Here is a 16,130-nt window from a genome sequence, read left to right on the forward strand (position 1 = left end):
CCTATATGTTTTAGCCTCCAGCCCCCCAATCATCTTTGTTGCTCTTCTCTGTACTCTTTCTAGAGTCTCAACATCTTTTTTACATTGTGGTGACCAAAACTGGATGCAATATTCCAGGTGTGGCCTTACCAAGGCATTGTAAAGTGGTATTAGTACTTCACGTGATCTTGATTCTATCCCTCTGTTAATGCAGCCTAGCACTGTGTTGGCTTTTTTGGCAGCTGCAGCACACTGCTGGCTCATATTTAAGTGATTGTCCACTAGGACTCCGAGATCTCTCTCACAGTTACTACTATTGAGCAAGGTACCACCTATACTATACCTGTGCATTTGATTTTTCCTGCCTAAATGTAGAACCTTACTTTTTTCACAATTGAATTTCATTTTGTTAGATAGTGCCCAGTGTTCGAGTCTGTCCAGATCCTCCTGTATCTTAAGCCTATCTTCTGGAGTATTGGCTATTCCTGCCAGCTTGGTGTTGTCTGCAAATTTGATGAGTTACCCATCTATCCCCTCATCCAAATCGTTGATGAAGATGTTGAAGAGCTGCACAGACCTCTTCTAGATTTTCCTCTTGGCTTTCCGAGTTAACTCCTTGGTCTGTCATTCAGCAAAAATTGACTTTGTAGGGAAACATATTATCATTTGATGTATATTTAACATATGTTCTACCTTTATTTACCAATTATATAATATTTGTATGCAATTCACATGGCAAGGTTTGGGGAAACTTACAATAGAAAAAATATATTTTTAAAATCATAAGATTAAAACATCGCCTGGCCCGTACCACCTCCGCTGCCCGCATTGCGCAGCCCCGCCATATAGAGTAGGCTCTGCTGCTCCCACAGCACCTGCCATGCCGGCTCTAGCCCCAGGGAGGGGAGCCCGCCGCCAACACCCTTCGCACCTGTGACTGCAGCAGCACCGCCCTCCCACCCCCCCACCTCCTGCGCCCCCCCAAGATGAGAGTTCCAGCACTTTTTTTTTTTTTAGAAAAAAAGCACTGGTTATTACCAAACTCTAAAGCTCCCAGAGATCTTAGATTGGCTAATCCTCTGGAAATGAGAGAAAACAATATGCTGTTTAGCAATTTACAAGCACCCTAAAAGTTGGAAGAGTTGGAGTTCAGTTCAGTTTTAAACAAGCTAGAAGTGTTCTTGGGCTATTACTTTGTACCTGATTATGGGCACTCCCTCAGGGCTATTTTACTATTTTTAATATTATCCTTGAATTGACAGGAAATTATGTTCATGTTTGAACTGCTCTCATGGCTAAGCAAACCCTCTACATTTATTTTGGCTTGAATTGTAAGAGAGACAACAAATAAGGTGCTGTGTTTGGTAAAATGTTAGGATTAGCTTTAAATCTATTTACTTGGTTACATTATCAGGCAGCAACAAGGATCAATGATATAAACATGACAAAACCCTTTGAGTATTTTGCTTGTATAAGCTCTATTAAATCTTGGAATTACAAAAATGCACATAATAAAAGTTTATATTGTTAAAAATGCAATATGCGATGACTTCCTAGATCAGTAGTGCACACACAGTAACATTTTAGGATTTTAGCATAGGAAGAGACTCAACTCATTTGGATAATCCTGTTCTTCTTGCTAAAATATGTATCACTGAAAGCCCCTAGCATATTTTGCTTTAATATTCTTTCTCTCCAATTTCCTCTTGTTTTTAGTGATACATGAAATCATTCAGTATTTTTTGCATTGCTGTGCTACTCCCAGGATGAAGAATCTTTGATTACAAGGAAGCTTCAAGTTTAGAGGAAGAAAAAAATATTTATTCCTTATATGGCATCATTAGACTATTGAGCACTGTGAATGGATGATTGCAGTTTATTATGCATAGTTGTTTCATGCAGTCAAGTTGCTTAGAACACTACCAGGAAATTACAGCCAGTTTCTAGCAAAAGGCAGCATTTAAAGAAGCAGCAGATTCTTTGAATCTACTACTAGGAAATTGCAGCCAGTTTCTAGCAAAAGGGAGGATTTAAAGAAGAAGCTTATTAAATCAAGATCATAAGAATGGGAAAATCAGGTTGGTAAATGATTATAATTTACACTGTTCATACATTTATTTGTTTTGCCCCATGTTTTCATAGGTACCTTACATTGTTAAAGATTATTCATTCAAATTTAGCTATACCCTTAGACTGGAAGGAATTTCTTTCTAGCAAATAATACAGTTACATTTAAAATTTGGTATCATTTGAACTTCCAGAGGGGGTAGTAGTTAAAAGCTGATTTACAGAACCCTACCAACCAATCAATCCCCATTTTTCTTAGAGAAACATAATTAGTTGTGTATTAATTATTGTCATAGAAAGATTTGATTAATGCTATAAGAAATAGTGAGTAGTAAGAATATCTGTCAATTCAGATGCTTGCTTTTATATTGTTTGTAGAATTAGCAGCTGTTCTGGATGATCTAAGATGAAGCAAAACATTCTTATCTCTGATTATGTTGTTTCAACAAATGGTAACCTGTTTCATTATTTTTTATATTTTATAACTTATGTATTTATTTTGCAGTTTTTATAGCCATCTTACTCAAGCAACTTTAAAATTTCTGAGCAAGTTACATTATGAATAAAATAAATAAACACATTCAATCTACAAAAGTAATAATAGAAAAGGCTAAATTATGGAACTCAATAGTAATAATAAATTTAGTCCTTACCTCCATCAAGATGGATTACCAAAAATTTAATTATGGCTGAAGGTCCAGCAAAATAAAACTGTATTTTAAGAATCCTCTAAAAATCATGAAAAAGAAAACTTTATAAACCTCTGGAAACAATGTAATTTTTATAGAAGCTGCTCTGAATTCAATATATTTTATTTTTGTGATTAATGTTATCTTGGATTAGACATGCAGAGTAAAAGACATTTAATTCCCTGAAAATGGTTAGTATTCCTCACTACTGATTTTGTGCCTTGTCTGATTATCACATTTAATTTCTGACAAAGCTTTTAAATTTTGTTAAAGTGGCAATATATTGTTGGTTTTTTCATCATAAGAGATTTAGTAATAACACATTTAATTTAATTAGATTAGATTTGATATGGTTGCCATTCCAGAAGACATTGGCTAACTAACAAAATCCCCCTCTCCAAACAATTAAAACAAAATTGACATAAACAGATTTCTTGACCAAAGACCAAAACCTGGTTGCCTATAGACCAAAACTGCTAGAACAATATGAAGTGGCTGAAGGACCACTCTGGACGACAGGTTAAACAACTAGGATTTATTTAGGAACAAGGCAAAGAACAGTATAACTTGTCTGGCTTTTATAGCCGGCGGCTGTCAGTGATGTCCAATCAGGTTTGTTGGCGCCACGTCTTGTAGAACCAATCACCGCCGTCGCGTCTTGACAGTTCTTCTCTCCGCGTGGTGAGTCGGCTTCTGTGTTTTGACAGCCGCGAGCTGTCAAAATGGCTGCGCCTGCGCTCTGGCGGGGAACTTTGACAGCTGTCAAAGTTCCCGCGTGTTTCCCTGTCAGTGGTGTTTACCTCATAGTAATAAACGATTATAACTTGTTAATAACATTTATACATGTGTGTTTATATACATTACACAATAAACAGTACAACATGCCGCCCCCAAAAGACCAAACAAATGCATTAACCCCACTAATTATGACACTTTCAGAATCTCTATCAGTAATAAAGACTATGGTCCCTAATGACCCATGGCCAAATAATGTCATTTCAGTTCAACATCATCTAATGTTATTTGGCCATATAGAAGACATTTGCAAGATTTATAGTCATTGAGGATTAATAGGCATAAGAAGGAACTGTATGTATCAATACCATCTTGAGGAAAAAATTTTTTTCTGATAAAGTGCTAAACTGGCAGTACTTGTAATTTCTTTTTTTGTAAAAGGAAATACACATTAAGAGTTCAACAGAGAAATCCAGTCCATATTGCTTATTTTCCTTCAGTTTCTTTCATTACTCATTCCCATAACCAATTACTAAATGATAAGTAATGCAGTAAATATCAGTATATATTGAACTATATTCTATGCATCTGATGAATTTTTTCAGTTGCAGTACTTTTCTTTTTAAAAAAAAATATTAATTTTTTAATTTTACAATCATAAGTACTTAATAAACAATTTGTTGTCTGGGTCCATTGATAATTCAGTGGTACATATTAACTTTCTCAGTATAGTTCCAATACTACACCATCCAGTGCTTCCTTGATCATCTCTTCTTCTGGTGCATTTTTCCACAGTGGGCAAATACAATTCTTTTTTTTTTAATTGAAAAGTTCTATAAAAGTTACAATATTATCCCATCCCCAACCCACCCCTAAACCCCCCTCCCCCTCCCCCACTTCCCAAAGCTGATTACAGGGTTACAAATATATAATAATCATAATCTAACTAACATTAACCAACTATATAAATAACCAAATACATAATGCACTTTAACCCGCCTATAACATATTTCCAAACAACCTAAAAGTATCCAACTTATACTAATATAATAATAATACTGTAATATATATATATATATATATATATATATATATATATATATATATATATATATATATATATATATATAATAACTAATAATAAAAAAGAGAAAAATTTAAATTATAACAATCTAAAATTTACTCATAAGCTAAATGGAACTTTTTAGTCCCATGTTTTTTCTGAATATAATCTATCCATCTTCTCCAAACCGAAATGTATCTTTCTTGTGAATGATCCTTCAAATAAGCAGAAATCTTAGCCATTTCTGCTAAATTTGACACTTTAAGCGTCCATTCCTCTATAGTAGGCAGGCAGTCCTTCTTCCAATATTGCCCTACCAATAACCTTGCAGCTGTTATCAAATTCAACATCAAGTTAATTTCTTTAATATCACAATCTGTAATAACCCCCAACAAAAATAATTGTGGGGTAAACTTTATCTTTCTCTTAAAAATCTTTTGGATGTTCCACCAAATTTTAATCCAAAAAGCTTTTATATTTCTACAAGTCCACCAAATATGAAAATAAGTAGCGTCCAAACTACCACATCTCCAACATTTGGGCTATAAATTGGAAAACATACAAGACAGCTTTTTAGGATGCAAATGCCATCTATAAAACATTTTATAAAAATTTTCTCTTAAATTTTGGGCTTGAGTAAATTTTACATTTCTAACCCAAATTACCTCCCAAACATCCAATGGGATCGGTTCTTGAATATTTTGAGCCCACTTTACCATGCAGTCTTTCACTAATTCCATTTCCGAATCCAATTCTATTAAAGCATTATAAATTCTCTTTATATGCACTCGAGTTTGATCTTTAATCTGTTTTACCAAATTTTCATTCATCAGTGTCAAACCAACCTTCTGATCTAACTTCTACCTAGCTTGCAGTTGAGTGAAACCAAGACTGTATTATATTTTCTTGTTTTAACTCAGTTAACGACCTTAATTGCCAATCATTCCCTACCAATCTAAGTAATTGCTTATAGGAAATCATATCCAAATTCACACCCATAGATACACCCTCTATTGCATGTCCAGGAATCCCCCAAATTGGTATTTTATAATTCAACTTATAATAATACTTTTTCCAAACACGCAATAAAGCACTTCTTAAAATATGAGATTTAAAAGCCTTGTCAACTTTTTTATCATAGTTCAAATATGCATGCCACCCATATAATAAGTCCCATCCCTCAAGATAAAGTATATTTTTATTTGTTAAATTAAGCCAATCACTAACCAGTGTTAAAACCACCGCATCATAATATAATTTCAAATTAGGCACCTTAAGTCCTCCTCTTTCCCGTGTGTCTTGTAAAATCTTAAGTTTAACTCTCGTTTTTCCCCCCGCCCAAATAAATTTATTAATACTCTTCTGCCACTCATCCAAATTAGCATCCTTTTTCAAAATAGGTATCATTTGAAACAAAAAGAGAAACTTTGGTAAAACATTCATTTTAACAGCTGCAATTTTTCCCAACAAAGATAATTGTAATTTTTTCCAATTATTTAAATCCTTTTGTACTTTTAACCATAACATCTCATAATTATTCTTATATAATTTCACATTAGAAGCTGTAATATATACTCCAAAATATTTAACCTTTTTCACTATTTCATAACCTGTCAATTTTACTAGCATTTCCTTTTCATTCATGGTCATATTTTTAGATAATATTTTAGTCTTATTATTATTTACCTTAAAACCCGAAACGTTCCCATATTGAATTATAATTTCCATCGCATCTATAACCGATTGAATCGGTTGGGATAATGTAACAACCAAGTCATCCGCAAATGCTCTTAACCTATAATCATTCTGCTTTATTTTATTTTATTTTTTTATTGAAAAGTTTTACAGTACATTTTTTAAAAAACAAAACCCCTCCCAACCCCCTCCCCTCTCCCCAAACCTCCCCAACTCTTCCCTCCCCTCCCCCTCCCCCCTCCCCGACTTCCCAGAGCTAAATACAGGGTATAAAAATACAAACAATCATAGTCTACCATATGCAAACAACAATAAAATATTAAGTTCTATCGCACTTTAACTCTTATTAAAATAACTACAAGTAATTTATATAACACATCAATACTTATTCAAATGCTAGGTGAAACTTTTTAGTCCCATATTTATTCTGGATGTAATCAATCCATCTTCTCCACTCCACAATATATCTCTGTTGCGACTGGTCTTTCAAGTACGCTGAGATCTTTGCCATTTCCGCCAAATTGGAAACTTTTAAAGTTCATTCTTCTTCTCTGTTGCGAATGGTCTTTCAAGTACACTGAGATCTTTGCCATTTCTGCCAAATTGGAAACTTTTAAAGTCCATTCTTCTATAGTCAGCAGTTCTTCCTTCTTCCAATATTGCGCTACTAAAAGTCTCGCTGCCATAATTAAATTCAACATCAACTTAGTGTCCACAACAGTAGTATCTGTAATAATTCCCAGTAAAAACAATTGCGGACAAAACTTTATCCTTTTCTTGAATATTTTTTGCATATTCCACCAAATTTTAATCCAAAAAGATTTAACCTTTTTACAGGTCCACCATATATGAAAATACGTTGCATCTTCACAACCACACCTCCAACATTTGGGCTGGCAGTTCGGATACATACTTGCTAATTTTTTAGGATCTAAGTGCCACCTATAAAACATTTTATAAAAGTTCTCTCTTAAATTTTGGGCCTGTGTAAAATTTACATTTCTCACCCAGATCTTTTCCCAAGTATCCATTGTAATAACTTCTTGAAAATTCTGAGCACCATTCTGCTTTATTTTTATTCCCTTTATTTTAGATGATTCCCGAATTTTAATCAATAAAATCTCCAATGTTAAGAGAAACAGTAATGGTGACAGGGGACACCCCTGTCTTGTACCTTTTTCAATTTTAAATGCGTCTGTTAATCCCCCATTAATTATAATTTGCACTGATTGTTGATATATGGCCTTAATAGATTGCAAAAAATTATCCCCAAAATTCATCTTATCCACAGCTTTCAATAAAAATTGCCAATTCAACTGATCAAAAGCTTTTTCAGCATCCAAAAATATCAATGCCGCAGGGACTTGGTTATTCTTATCCAAATACTCAATTAAGTTAACTATTTGTCTTACATTATATTTCATATATCTTCCAGTTATAAATCCAGACTAATCAGTATGAACCATTTGTTTCAAGACTTGCATTAATCTATTTGCCAATATTTTTGCAAAAATCTTATAGTCTGTGTTTAAAAGCGATATAGTTCTATAATTCTTAGGCTGAGTAAGATCTTGATCCTCCTTTGGGATCAATGATATAAAAGCCCTTCTCCAGGATGGAGGCACTTCCTCTCCAGCCTGGATATTATTAAATAATTCTTTTAAAGGTTCTACCATCTCTGCAAGTAAGGTTTTATAATAAATTGCTGTTAAGCCATCTGTACTAGGAGCCTTACCCACTTTTAACTGTTTAATTGCTAATATAATTTCCTCAGAAGTAATTAAACAATTCATCCCTTCCCGTTGTTCATATGAAAGCATAGGAATATGCGCTTCCTGTAAATATTTATCTATATCTAAAGCTTGTATATTCTCGCTAGCATATAACTTTACATAAAAATCCAAAAAAAACACCTTTTTAATCAAATTTTGTTGATATCTTTCTTTACCTTTATATTCTATTTTCTCTATAGTACGTAACTTCTGGGTTTTTTCCTTAATTGATAAGCTAGCCACCTACCAGGCTTATTTGCATTACAAAAAGTATTATGTTTTGCATATCACAAATTAGTTGCAACCTGATCCGCCATTAACATATTAAATTGCTCTTTCAACAAATTTGTTGAAATCCTTAGTCTCTTGTCTGATGGATTCAAAATAAAAGCTTTCTCCTTCAATTTAATCTCTTCTTCCAATTCTTTATGTTTTTGCATCTGCTTATGCCTATGACCATTATTCATATGAATCAAAATCCCCCTCATATAAGCTTTACTAGCATCCCAAACCATTTCAATCGGTGTTCCTTTATGCATGTCCAAAACAAAAAAACTCTTTCAAATAATCTTTACATTTCTATGAAAGTACATCATATCTAAATAAATTTTCATTCAATCTCCAAGATCTTCTGATCCCATCTTCTCTAAGTAGCTCCATCCATACAGGACTATGATCTGACAATGTTCTAGGAAAAATCTTGACGTTCTTGACCCTAGAAATAAGATCACCAGTAATTAAAAAAAAATCAATTCTGGAAAATGATTGATGCCTGTCCGAGAGAAAAGTAAAATCTCTGTCCTCCTAGTTTTGCTCCCGCCAAATATCTCTTAATTGCAAATCATCTTTCAAATAAAAAAAAACTTTAGGCAATCTAGAATAGTTAGGAGAGTTTTTAGAAGATCCCTTCTTGTCCTTGCTTGAATCCAAAACACCATTCCAATCACCCATCAAAATAACAGATTTATAATCCAATAGAGTTAATTTATCATGTAAAAACTTATAAAACTTTCTTTGCTGTTGATAAGGAGCATATAATCCAATAATGAGAATTTTCTTGCCTTGTAACAATAATTCAATAATAACATATCTTCCCTGTGGATCAGACTCAATTAATGTAGCAGATGTCTCTTCTTAGATAAATAACCACCCCACTCTTTTTATCTGGAGCAGATGCTATAAAGTGTAATCCCAACTGGGAATTAATCTACTTTTGATCTTTTGCACAAATATGAGTTTCTTGTAAGCAAACAATATCATTTTTATGTTGCTTCAGATAGTGAAATACTTTCTTTTTTGTGGTGAATTTAAGCCATTAACATTCCATGTCAAAAGCTTTATTGCCATTCTTAGCGACCTGGAGCCTCTGGAACACCGCCTGAAGATTCGCAGTTGGTCTCTTTGGTCGCGCCCCTCCCACCGGCTCTGTAGTAACAGGGCCTTGTATCATAGGCCCAGAGTCCATCTTCTGTTTCAGTTGCTCCTTTTCTTTACGTTTATGCACAGCACGCGTCATTCTCTGTTCTTTTGGATTACCCTTTAACAGCAAACTCTGTTCAGTAGATTCAGCCAATTGCGCCTCTCCAACAAACTGTGATGTTGCCCCTTCAACTTGTTTATCTTCCAAAGTCTCTTCTGTTCTTTTAAGTAATGGAGATGGTGGTGAACCTGCTTTCAGGACATAGGTATAAAACTCTTTTGCCTTTGCAATCGTATTAAGTCTATATCGTGTTCCTGCATAGTTTACCACTATTCCAATAGGTATCTCCCATCTGAACTGAATCTGTCGATTTTTAAGCTCATCAGACAAAAAACCAAAATCCTTTTTCTCAACATTTTAGGAGATATTTCTTTCAAAATTATAATATCTTGACCTGCAATTTGAAATATCTGTTGATAGAAGGCCTGGATGGTTGCATTTCGAAGTGACCTCTTAGAAAATACAAATTCTTGTTACTGTTAATACATATACAATTAAATATAGACATCTTCATCTCAGTTTTCTGACATTGTACATAATATCGATAGCATAGGTTTATGATATCTTTTCTAGCCAAAACATATCTCAATTGCATTTGCACTTAAAATCCATTTGTTCAATCAATATCCTGATATTTTTCCTCATAATAAATTATATTTGGGTAACCAAAGACTTCCCTTATTCAAACCCTTTTAGAATTTTCATATTTCCCACCTCATAACAAAATATAGTATTCTAGTTACAAATCCTATCCTTCTAATTATAATACTTTCATTTCTAACAGCTATTTTCTTAACCATATTCAAACATCTGTTTAATAGTATAGTATCCCATCTAATAGGACAAAACCTCTATTTTCTTCAATCTTACTCTAGTTTTCTTCCTTTGCCAAATAACTTTCCAAGTCAGTACATTTGAATCATCAAGTAATTCTTCCTCTGCTTTTGTATATATTGCTTAGAATGAGGAAGAGAATTTGATTGAAGTATTTTTGGAAGAATGCTAAACCCATTATATTCATTAAACAGCCTTCATCTTTCTCATTCAGTTTTTCTTTTCATTTCTTGTCAGTATTCAGCATTTCTTCTAACAGCTTTATCATCCGTTCGATCAGCTCTTCTCTCTTACCCTCAAATATGTTCTGAGATCTTAACAAGTGAGATATCATTTCCATTTCCAGTGTTACCACTGCATCTTTTAATTTTTCATTTGTCTGTATCTGTCTGTTAATTCCTTCCTTTAGGTCCTCCATCTTTGGATCCGTTTTTTCTAATTTTCCTTCTGTTTTCTAGGTTACCAATTCCTTCTTTGTAGTCACAGTCTGGATTTGTAAGGTTAGATTAGAAAATTGTTCTTTTATCTCATTTGCATTATTTTTAGTCTTATTATGAAATAAAACAATTGTCTGTTGGACTCATTTCAACATAAAAAGAATTTATCTCTGAGATTCATTTTCTTATTGGTATATTAAACTAGGAGCTTCAGAGACAAGTGTTAAAGATGATTTTTTACCATTTAAGGCTAAGTATGAAACACACATTTTGTTTTTATTTGCAGACTTTATAGTCGAATAGGGTCCCCAACACAGATAAGCAGCCCAAGAGTTTTTTCCCCTTTCCCCAGCTGCAGTCTCCAGAAATGAAAGTTTCCAGGAACAAGAAAGAAGCAGCCCAAGAGGTTTTTTCCCCCTTTCCCAGCTGCAGTCTTCAAAAGTGAAAATTTACAAAGACAACCAAAGTCTTATCTGAGTCTGGGCTTCAAGCCAAGTTCCTTTAATAATAAATTGTAGTGCCGTAGTTCTCCACTACATGTCATTAGCATGTCTTCCAGCTAATTAAATACAAACATATGTTACAAACTTTTCAAGTCTCTTTTCTAAAAAAGTCTCAAAAATACTATTAGTCCCCAAATTTCAAAGCTATATATCTGAATTAATTAATTAATTAATTAATTAATTAATTAATTAATCTTGTAATTTTTTCTGTTTCCCCCCAAGCAATTAGTTTGCCACTTTTCTTTTCCTGAGGGAATGGGGTGGAAATTCCCCTTCCCTCTCTCATCGGGGGGGATTCTTTGCTTTGTGCTTTTTTTCCAGGAAAAAAGTATTAAAGTCATAAAGAGAGGATATAGTCTCACTGTCAGGTCCCAATTCAAACCCACATCTTAAGAAAGGAGAACTCTTGGAAACAATTTCTTCCAAACAGGAACTTTTATTAAGAGTAGGTGATAGCAGGCATAATAAACAGGATCTGAGATTTCCCACACAGCGCAGTAGATTATACTATCCCCAGGCAAGACCCCACCCCATAGATCGACCGCCCAATGTGGGATGGCCAATCCCCAAGTGTTAAGTCCATTGTGGGAACCAGGGAGATAACATCATCCCATTTCCAGCTCACGCAGTGAGGTCAGCCCTTCTTCACACCTTCCTCTGAGAGCGTAGACATAAACCAGGCACTGAGGTTACATTCCTTATTTCCTCCTTTGTTCTTAATTGACAGTTTAAAAGATAGCGTTCAGAGAGAGAGAGAGAATGCAGGAAACGAGTTGTTACATTTCAGTGGGCGGGTCAAGGATACAGACCCAATAAACAAAGTAAAGGATTACATTGTAGCGAATAGAGGAAGTGAAAGTAATAGCCCTGCAGGCACATCCCCCCTCCCCTTTGGTAGTATGGCAGAACTCAGGGAAAGATGGGATTTATTTTTAGATCAGAGAGGATAGATACAAATGAAATAAAATAGGAATGTGTTCTGACATCCTGCCCCCCCTTAAAAATCGGAGAGATCCACCTGTAGGGAAAACAAAACAGGTATAGAGGTTAGTCTGGTTTGTTGGGATATTCTGTATGAAACCTTTGTAGCAGTTTGGGTGCTCTGATGTGACGTTTGAGGACCCACTTGTTTTGTGAGGAGGGAAAGTGTTTCCAGGCTACTAGGTATTGAGTTGCCCCATGATGCTTCCTAGAATCTAAGATCTCTTTTATCTCAAAGTGTTGTTCTCCTTCAACCATGATTGGAGGTGGTGGAGGGGGGAGTTTTGGCTGTAAGGGCGACTGTTGTTCTCTTTTCAGCAAGCTGCAGTGAAAAATTGGGTGTATTTGCCTGAGGTTTTTGGGTAGTTCTAATTCTACTGTTACTGGGTTTATGATTCTTTTAATTGGAAAATGTATTATATATTTTGGACCAAGTTTTTTACAGGGATTTTAGGTATTTTGTAGACAATACCTAAAATACCTTTAAGTCCTTACATGTGCAGCCTCCTGAGCTCCAGCTGGTGTACCTGAATGCCAGGTCCATGATTAACAAAGCTCCCCTTGTTAGGGATTTAATTGAGGGTGAGCATGCGGACCTGGCTTGCATCACGGAGCCTTGGTTGGGCCCAGAGGGTGGGGTCCCTTTGGTTGACCTCTGCCCACCAGGTTTCCGGGTGCTACACTGGCCACGAGCTCAAGGTAGGGATGTGGGTGTGGCGGTAGCTATCAGGGAGACCTTATGTCCGCGGGAGACCACCGTTCCTCAGATAGTCGGGTGTGAGTCTCTCTTTTTGAGATTTGGTCCGGGGGCGCAGTTGGGCTTGCTGCTGGTGTACTTTTCACCTAGTCGCGCAGTGGCAGCCCTGCCCAAGCTGCTCGATATCCTCTCGGGGTTGGTGATTGAGTTCCCCAAACTTATAGTTTTGGGTGACTTCAATCTACCATCCCTGGGAGGCTCATCTGAGCTAGCTCGGGAGTTCACGGCTTCCATGATGGCCATGGACCTGACACAAGTAATTTCTGAACCAACTCATGAGGGAGGCCACAATCTTGACCTGGTTTTCTTATCTGGACGGTGGTTTGATGATCTTGGTGGGGGCTATTATGCCCCTGTCATGGACCGATCATCACCTCCTGCGGCTGGTCTTCCGTTTTGCCACCCCCCGCCATGGGGGTACGAAGCCAATTAGATGGTACCGCCCCAGACGCTTAATGGATCCTGATAGATTCCAGGTGGCGCTGGGGTCCCCACCTGCCTCCGTTTCTCACAACTTGGCAGATGCCCTAGTGGAAGCCTGGGAAAGGGCGGCCACTGAGGCACTTGACCGAGTTGTACCCTTGCGGGCCCTGACCCGGTGCAGATCCCAACGAGCTCCATGGTTCTCCTCGGAGCTCCGGGAGATGAAGCATCGTAAATGGGGCCTACAGAGCTGTTGGAGGTCCAGCCGATCCGAATCCGACCGGTTGCGACTAAGAACCTTTATTAGGTCTTATCTCGGAGCGATGAGGACGGCGAGGTGCAATTACTTCTCTGCCCTCATCGCGTCCGCAGATAATCGCCCGGCCGCCCTGTTTAGGGTGACCCGCTCCCTCCTTAATCAGGAGGTGAGGGAGGAACCCTTGCAGGGTCGTGCCGAGGAGTTTGGACAACATCTGCTGGATAAAATCGCTCGGATTCGGACCAGTCTGGACTCCAACTGGGCAGAGTCTGACGATCAGGACACGGGCGGTCTTGTCGATGTTATCTGGGAGGAGTTTGATTCTGTAACCCCTGAGGAAGTGGACAGGATTATGGGGAGGCTGAGCTCCACCACATGTTTATTGGACCCGTGCCCTTCTTGGCTGGTCTATGCAGCTTGGGAGAGGACACGAGGCTGGTTCCAGGCAGTTATATCTGCTTCCTTGAGTGAGGGTAATTTCCCCGCCATCTTGAAGGAGGCGGTGATGAGACCTCTCCTCAAGAAGCCTGTTCTGGACCCAGCTGTTTTGAACAACTTTCGTCCGGTCTCCAACCTTCGCTTTCTTGCGAAGGTTGTTGAGAGTGTGGTGGCGCATCAGCTTCCCCTGGTCCTGGATGAAGCGGATTATCTAGACCCGTTCCAATCGGGCTTCAGGCCTGGGTACAGCACGGAGACAGCATTGGTCGCTCTGGTGAATGATCTCTGGAGGGATCGGGACAGAGGACATTCCTCTGTCCTTGTCCTACTAGACCTCTCGGCGGCTTTCGATACCATCGACCATGGTATCCTGCTGCGGCGTCTCAGGGGATTGGGAGTGGGAGGCACAGTTCTTCAGTGGTTCTCCTCCTATCTCCTGGGACGCTGGCAGTCGGTGTTGGCAGGAGGGCAGAGGTCGACCCCCAGGACTCTCGTTTGTGGAGTTCCTCAGGGGTCGGTCCTCTCGCCTCTCCTGTTCAACATCTACATGAAACCGCTGGGTGAGATCATTCGTGGTTTTGGAGTTGGGTATCATCAATATGCCGATGATACCCAACTTTTCATTTCGACCCCAAACCACCCCAGTGATGCCCTCGATGTGATGTCCCGTTGCCTGGAGGCGGTTCGGGCCTGGATGGGGAGGAACAGACTTCAACTCAACCCTGACAAGACTGAGTGGCTGTGCATTCCGGCATCCCGGGACATTCAAAATATTCCATCTCTTCTTATGGGGGGTGAGTCCTTACCCCCTGTGGATAGGGCTCGCAACTTGGGAGTCCTCCTAGATTCATGACTTACTCTGGAAGACCATATAGTGGCTGTGACTAGGGGGGCTTTCGCCCAGGTTCGCCTGGTGCGCCAGTTGCGGCCCTATCTGGACCGGGATGCCCTGTGTACGATCACTCATGCGCTCATGACCTCTCGCCTGGACTACTGCAATGCTCTTTACATGGGGCTTCCCTTGAAGACCACTCGGAGGCTCCAACTGGTACAGAATGCGGCCACAAGATTTGTCTTGGGAGTTTCCCGGTAGTCCCATGTTACACCTTTGCTCCGCGAGCTACATTGGTTACCAGTTGTCTTCCGGGTGAGGTTCAAGGTTTTGATTATGATCTTTAAGTCCTTACATGGCATGGGTCCGGGATACCTTGAGGACCACCTGCTGCCGGTGTCAACTCCCCTCCGCCCTGTGCGTGCCCACAGAGAGGGCCTCCTCAGGGTGCCTCCGGTCAGGGAATGTCGACTGGTGGCCCCCAGGGGGAGAGCCTTCTCTGTGGGCGCTCCGACGTTATGGAACCAACTGCCGGTTGAGCTCCGGATGGCATCGGACCTTTGCTCCTTCCAGCGCGGGCTGAAGACCCACTTATTTGAACTAGCTGGTCTGGCCTGATGGGGAACATTAGGGTTTTTTAATGGGTTTTTTTTTACTGTTTTTATTGTTATTGTATTTTAATTGGGCATTTGTTTAATTTCTTTTTAATTTTTGTATTGTTATTTATATATGCCCTGTTAACCGCCCTGAGTCCTTCGGGAGAAGGGCGGTATACAAATTGAATAAATAATAAAATAATAATAATAAAAATATACCATTTTTCCTACAATGAATGCTTTACGTTCAACTCTCTTTTTATCTGCTTGTGCTTTGTATGCTTGTCTAGCTTCATCCAGGGCTTTCCTAAGAACTGGCCAGGTGTTTTGTAATTGGGATATCCATTCTTTCAGCAATGGCATTTGCGGTTCATTTGGGGTTAGTTCTTGCATAGGGTTGAAACTTTGACCAGTGGCTACTTGAAAGGGAGTGTAGCCTGTGCTAGAGTGGACTGCATTATTGTAAGCAACTTCTGCAAAAGGGAGTAGGTCTGTCCAATTTGTTTGCTGGAAATTAATAAAGCATCTTAACTAGTGCTCAAGTACTTAGTTTGAAAGTTCCATCTGACCGTTACATTGAAGATGATGAC

The 16,130-nt window shown here is 38.2% G+C and overlaps 1 protein-coding gene across 2 annotated transcripts in view; it reads left to right on the forward strand.

The window, feature by feature from the left end:
- The first annotated feature begins 1,914 nt into the window (after window positions 1-1,914).
- GLIPR2 (GLI pathogenesis related 2) overlaps window positions 1,915-16,130 on the forward strand; it is a 77,779-nt gene continuing 63,563 nt past the window's right edge. Inside the window, exons 1-2 of one of the 2 annotated variants that reach the window (XM_083377182.1) lie at window positions 1,915-2,057; window positions 2,425-2,498. In XM_083377182.1, the coding sequence (XP_083233308.1) occupies window positions 2,453-2,498 (46 nt within the window). In that variant the 5' untranslated portion in view covers window positions 1,915-2,057; window positions 2,425-2,452. The remainder of the gene's footprint in view (window positions 2,058-2,424; window positions 2,499-16,130) is intronic. The other variant, XM_083377183.1, reaches the window with a different exon arrangement.

Source organism: Vipera ursinii, assembly GCF_947247035.1.
Source record: "Vipera ursinii genome assembly, chromosome: Z".
Classification (NCBI taxonomy): domain Eukaryota; kingdom Metazoa; phylum Chordata; class Lepidosauria; order Squamata; family Viperidae; genus Vipera; species Vipera ursinii.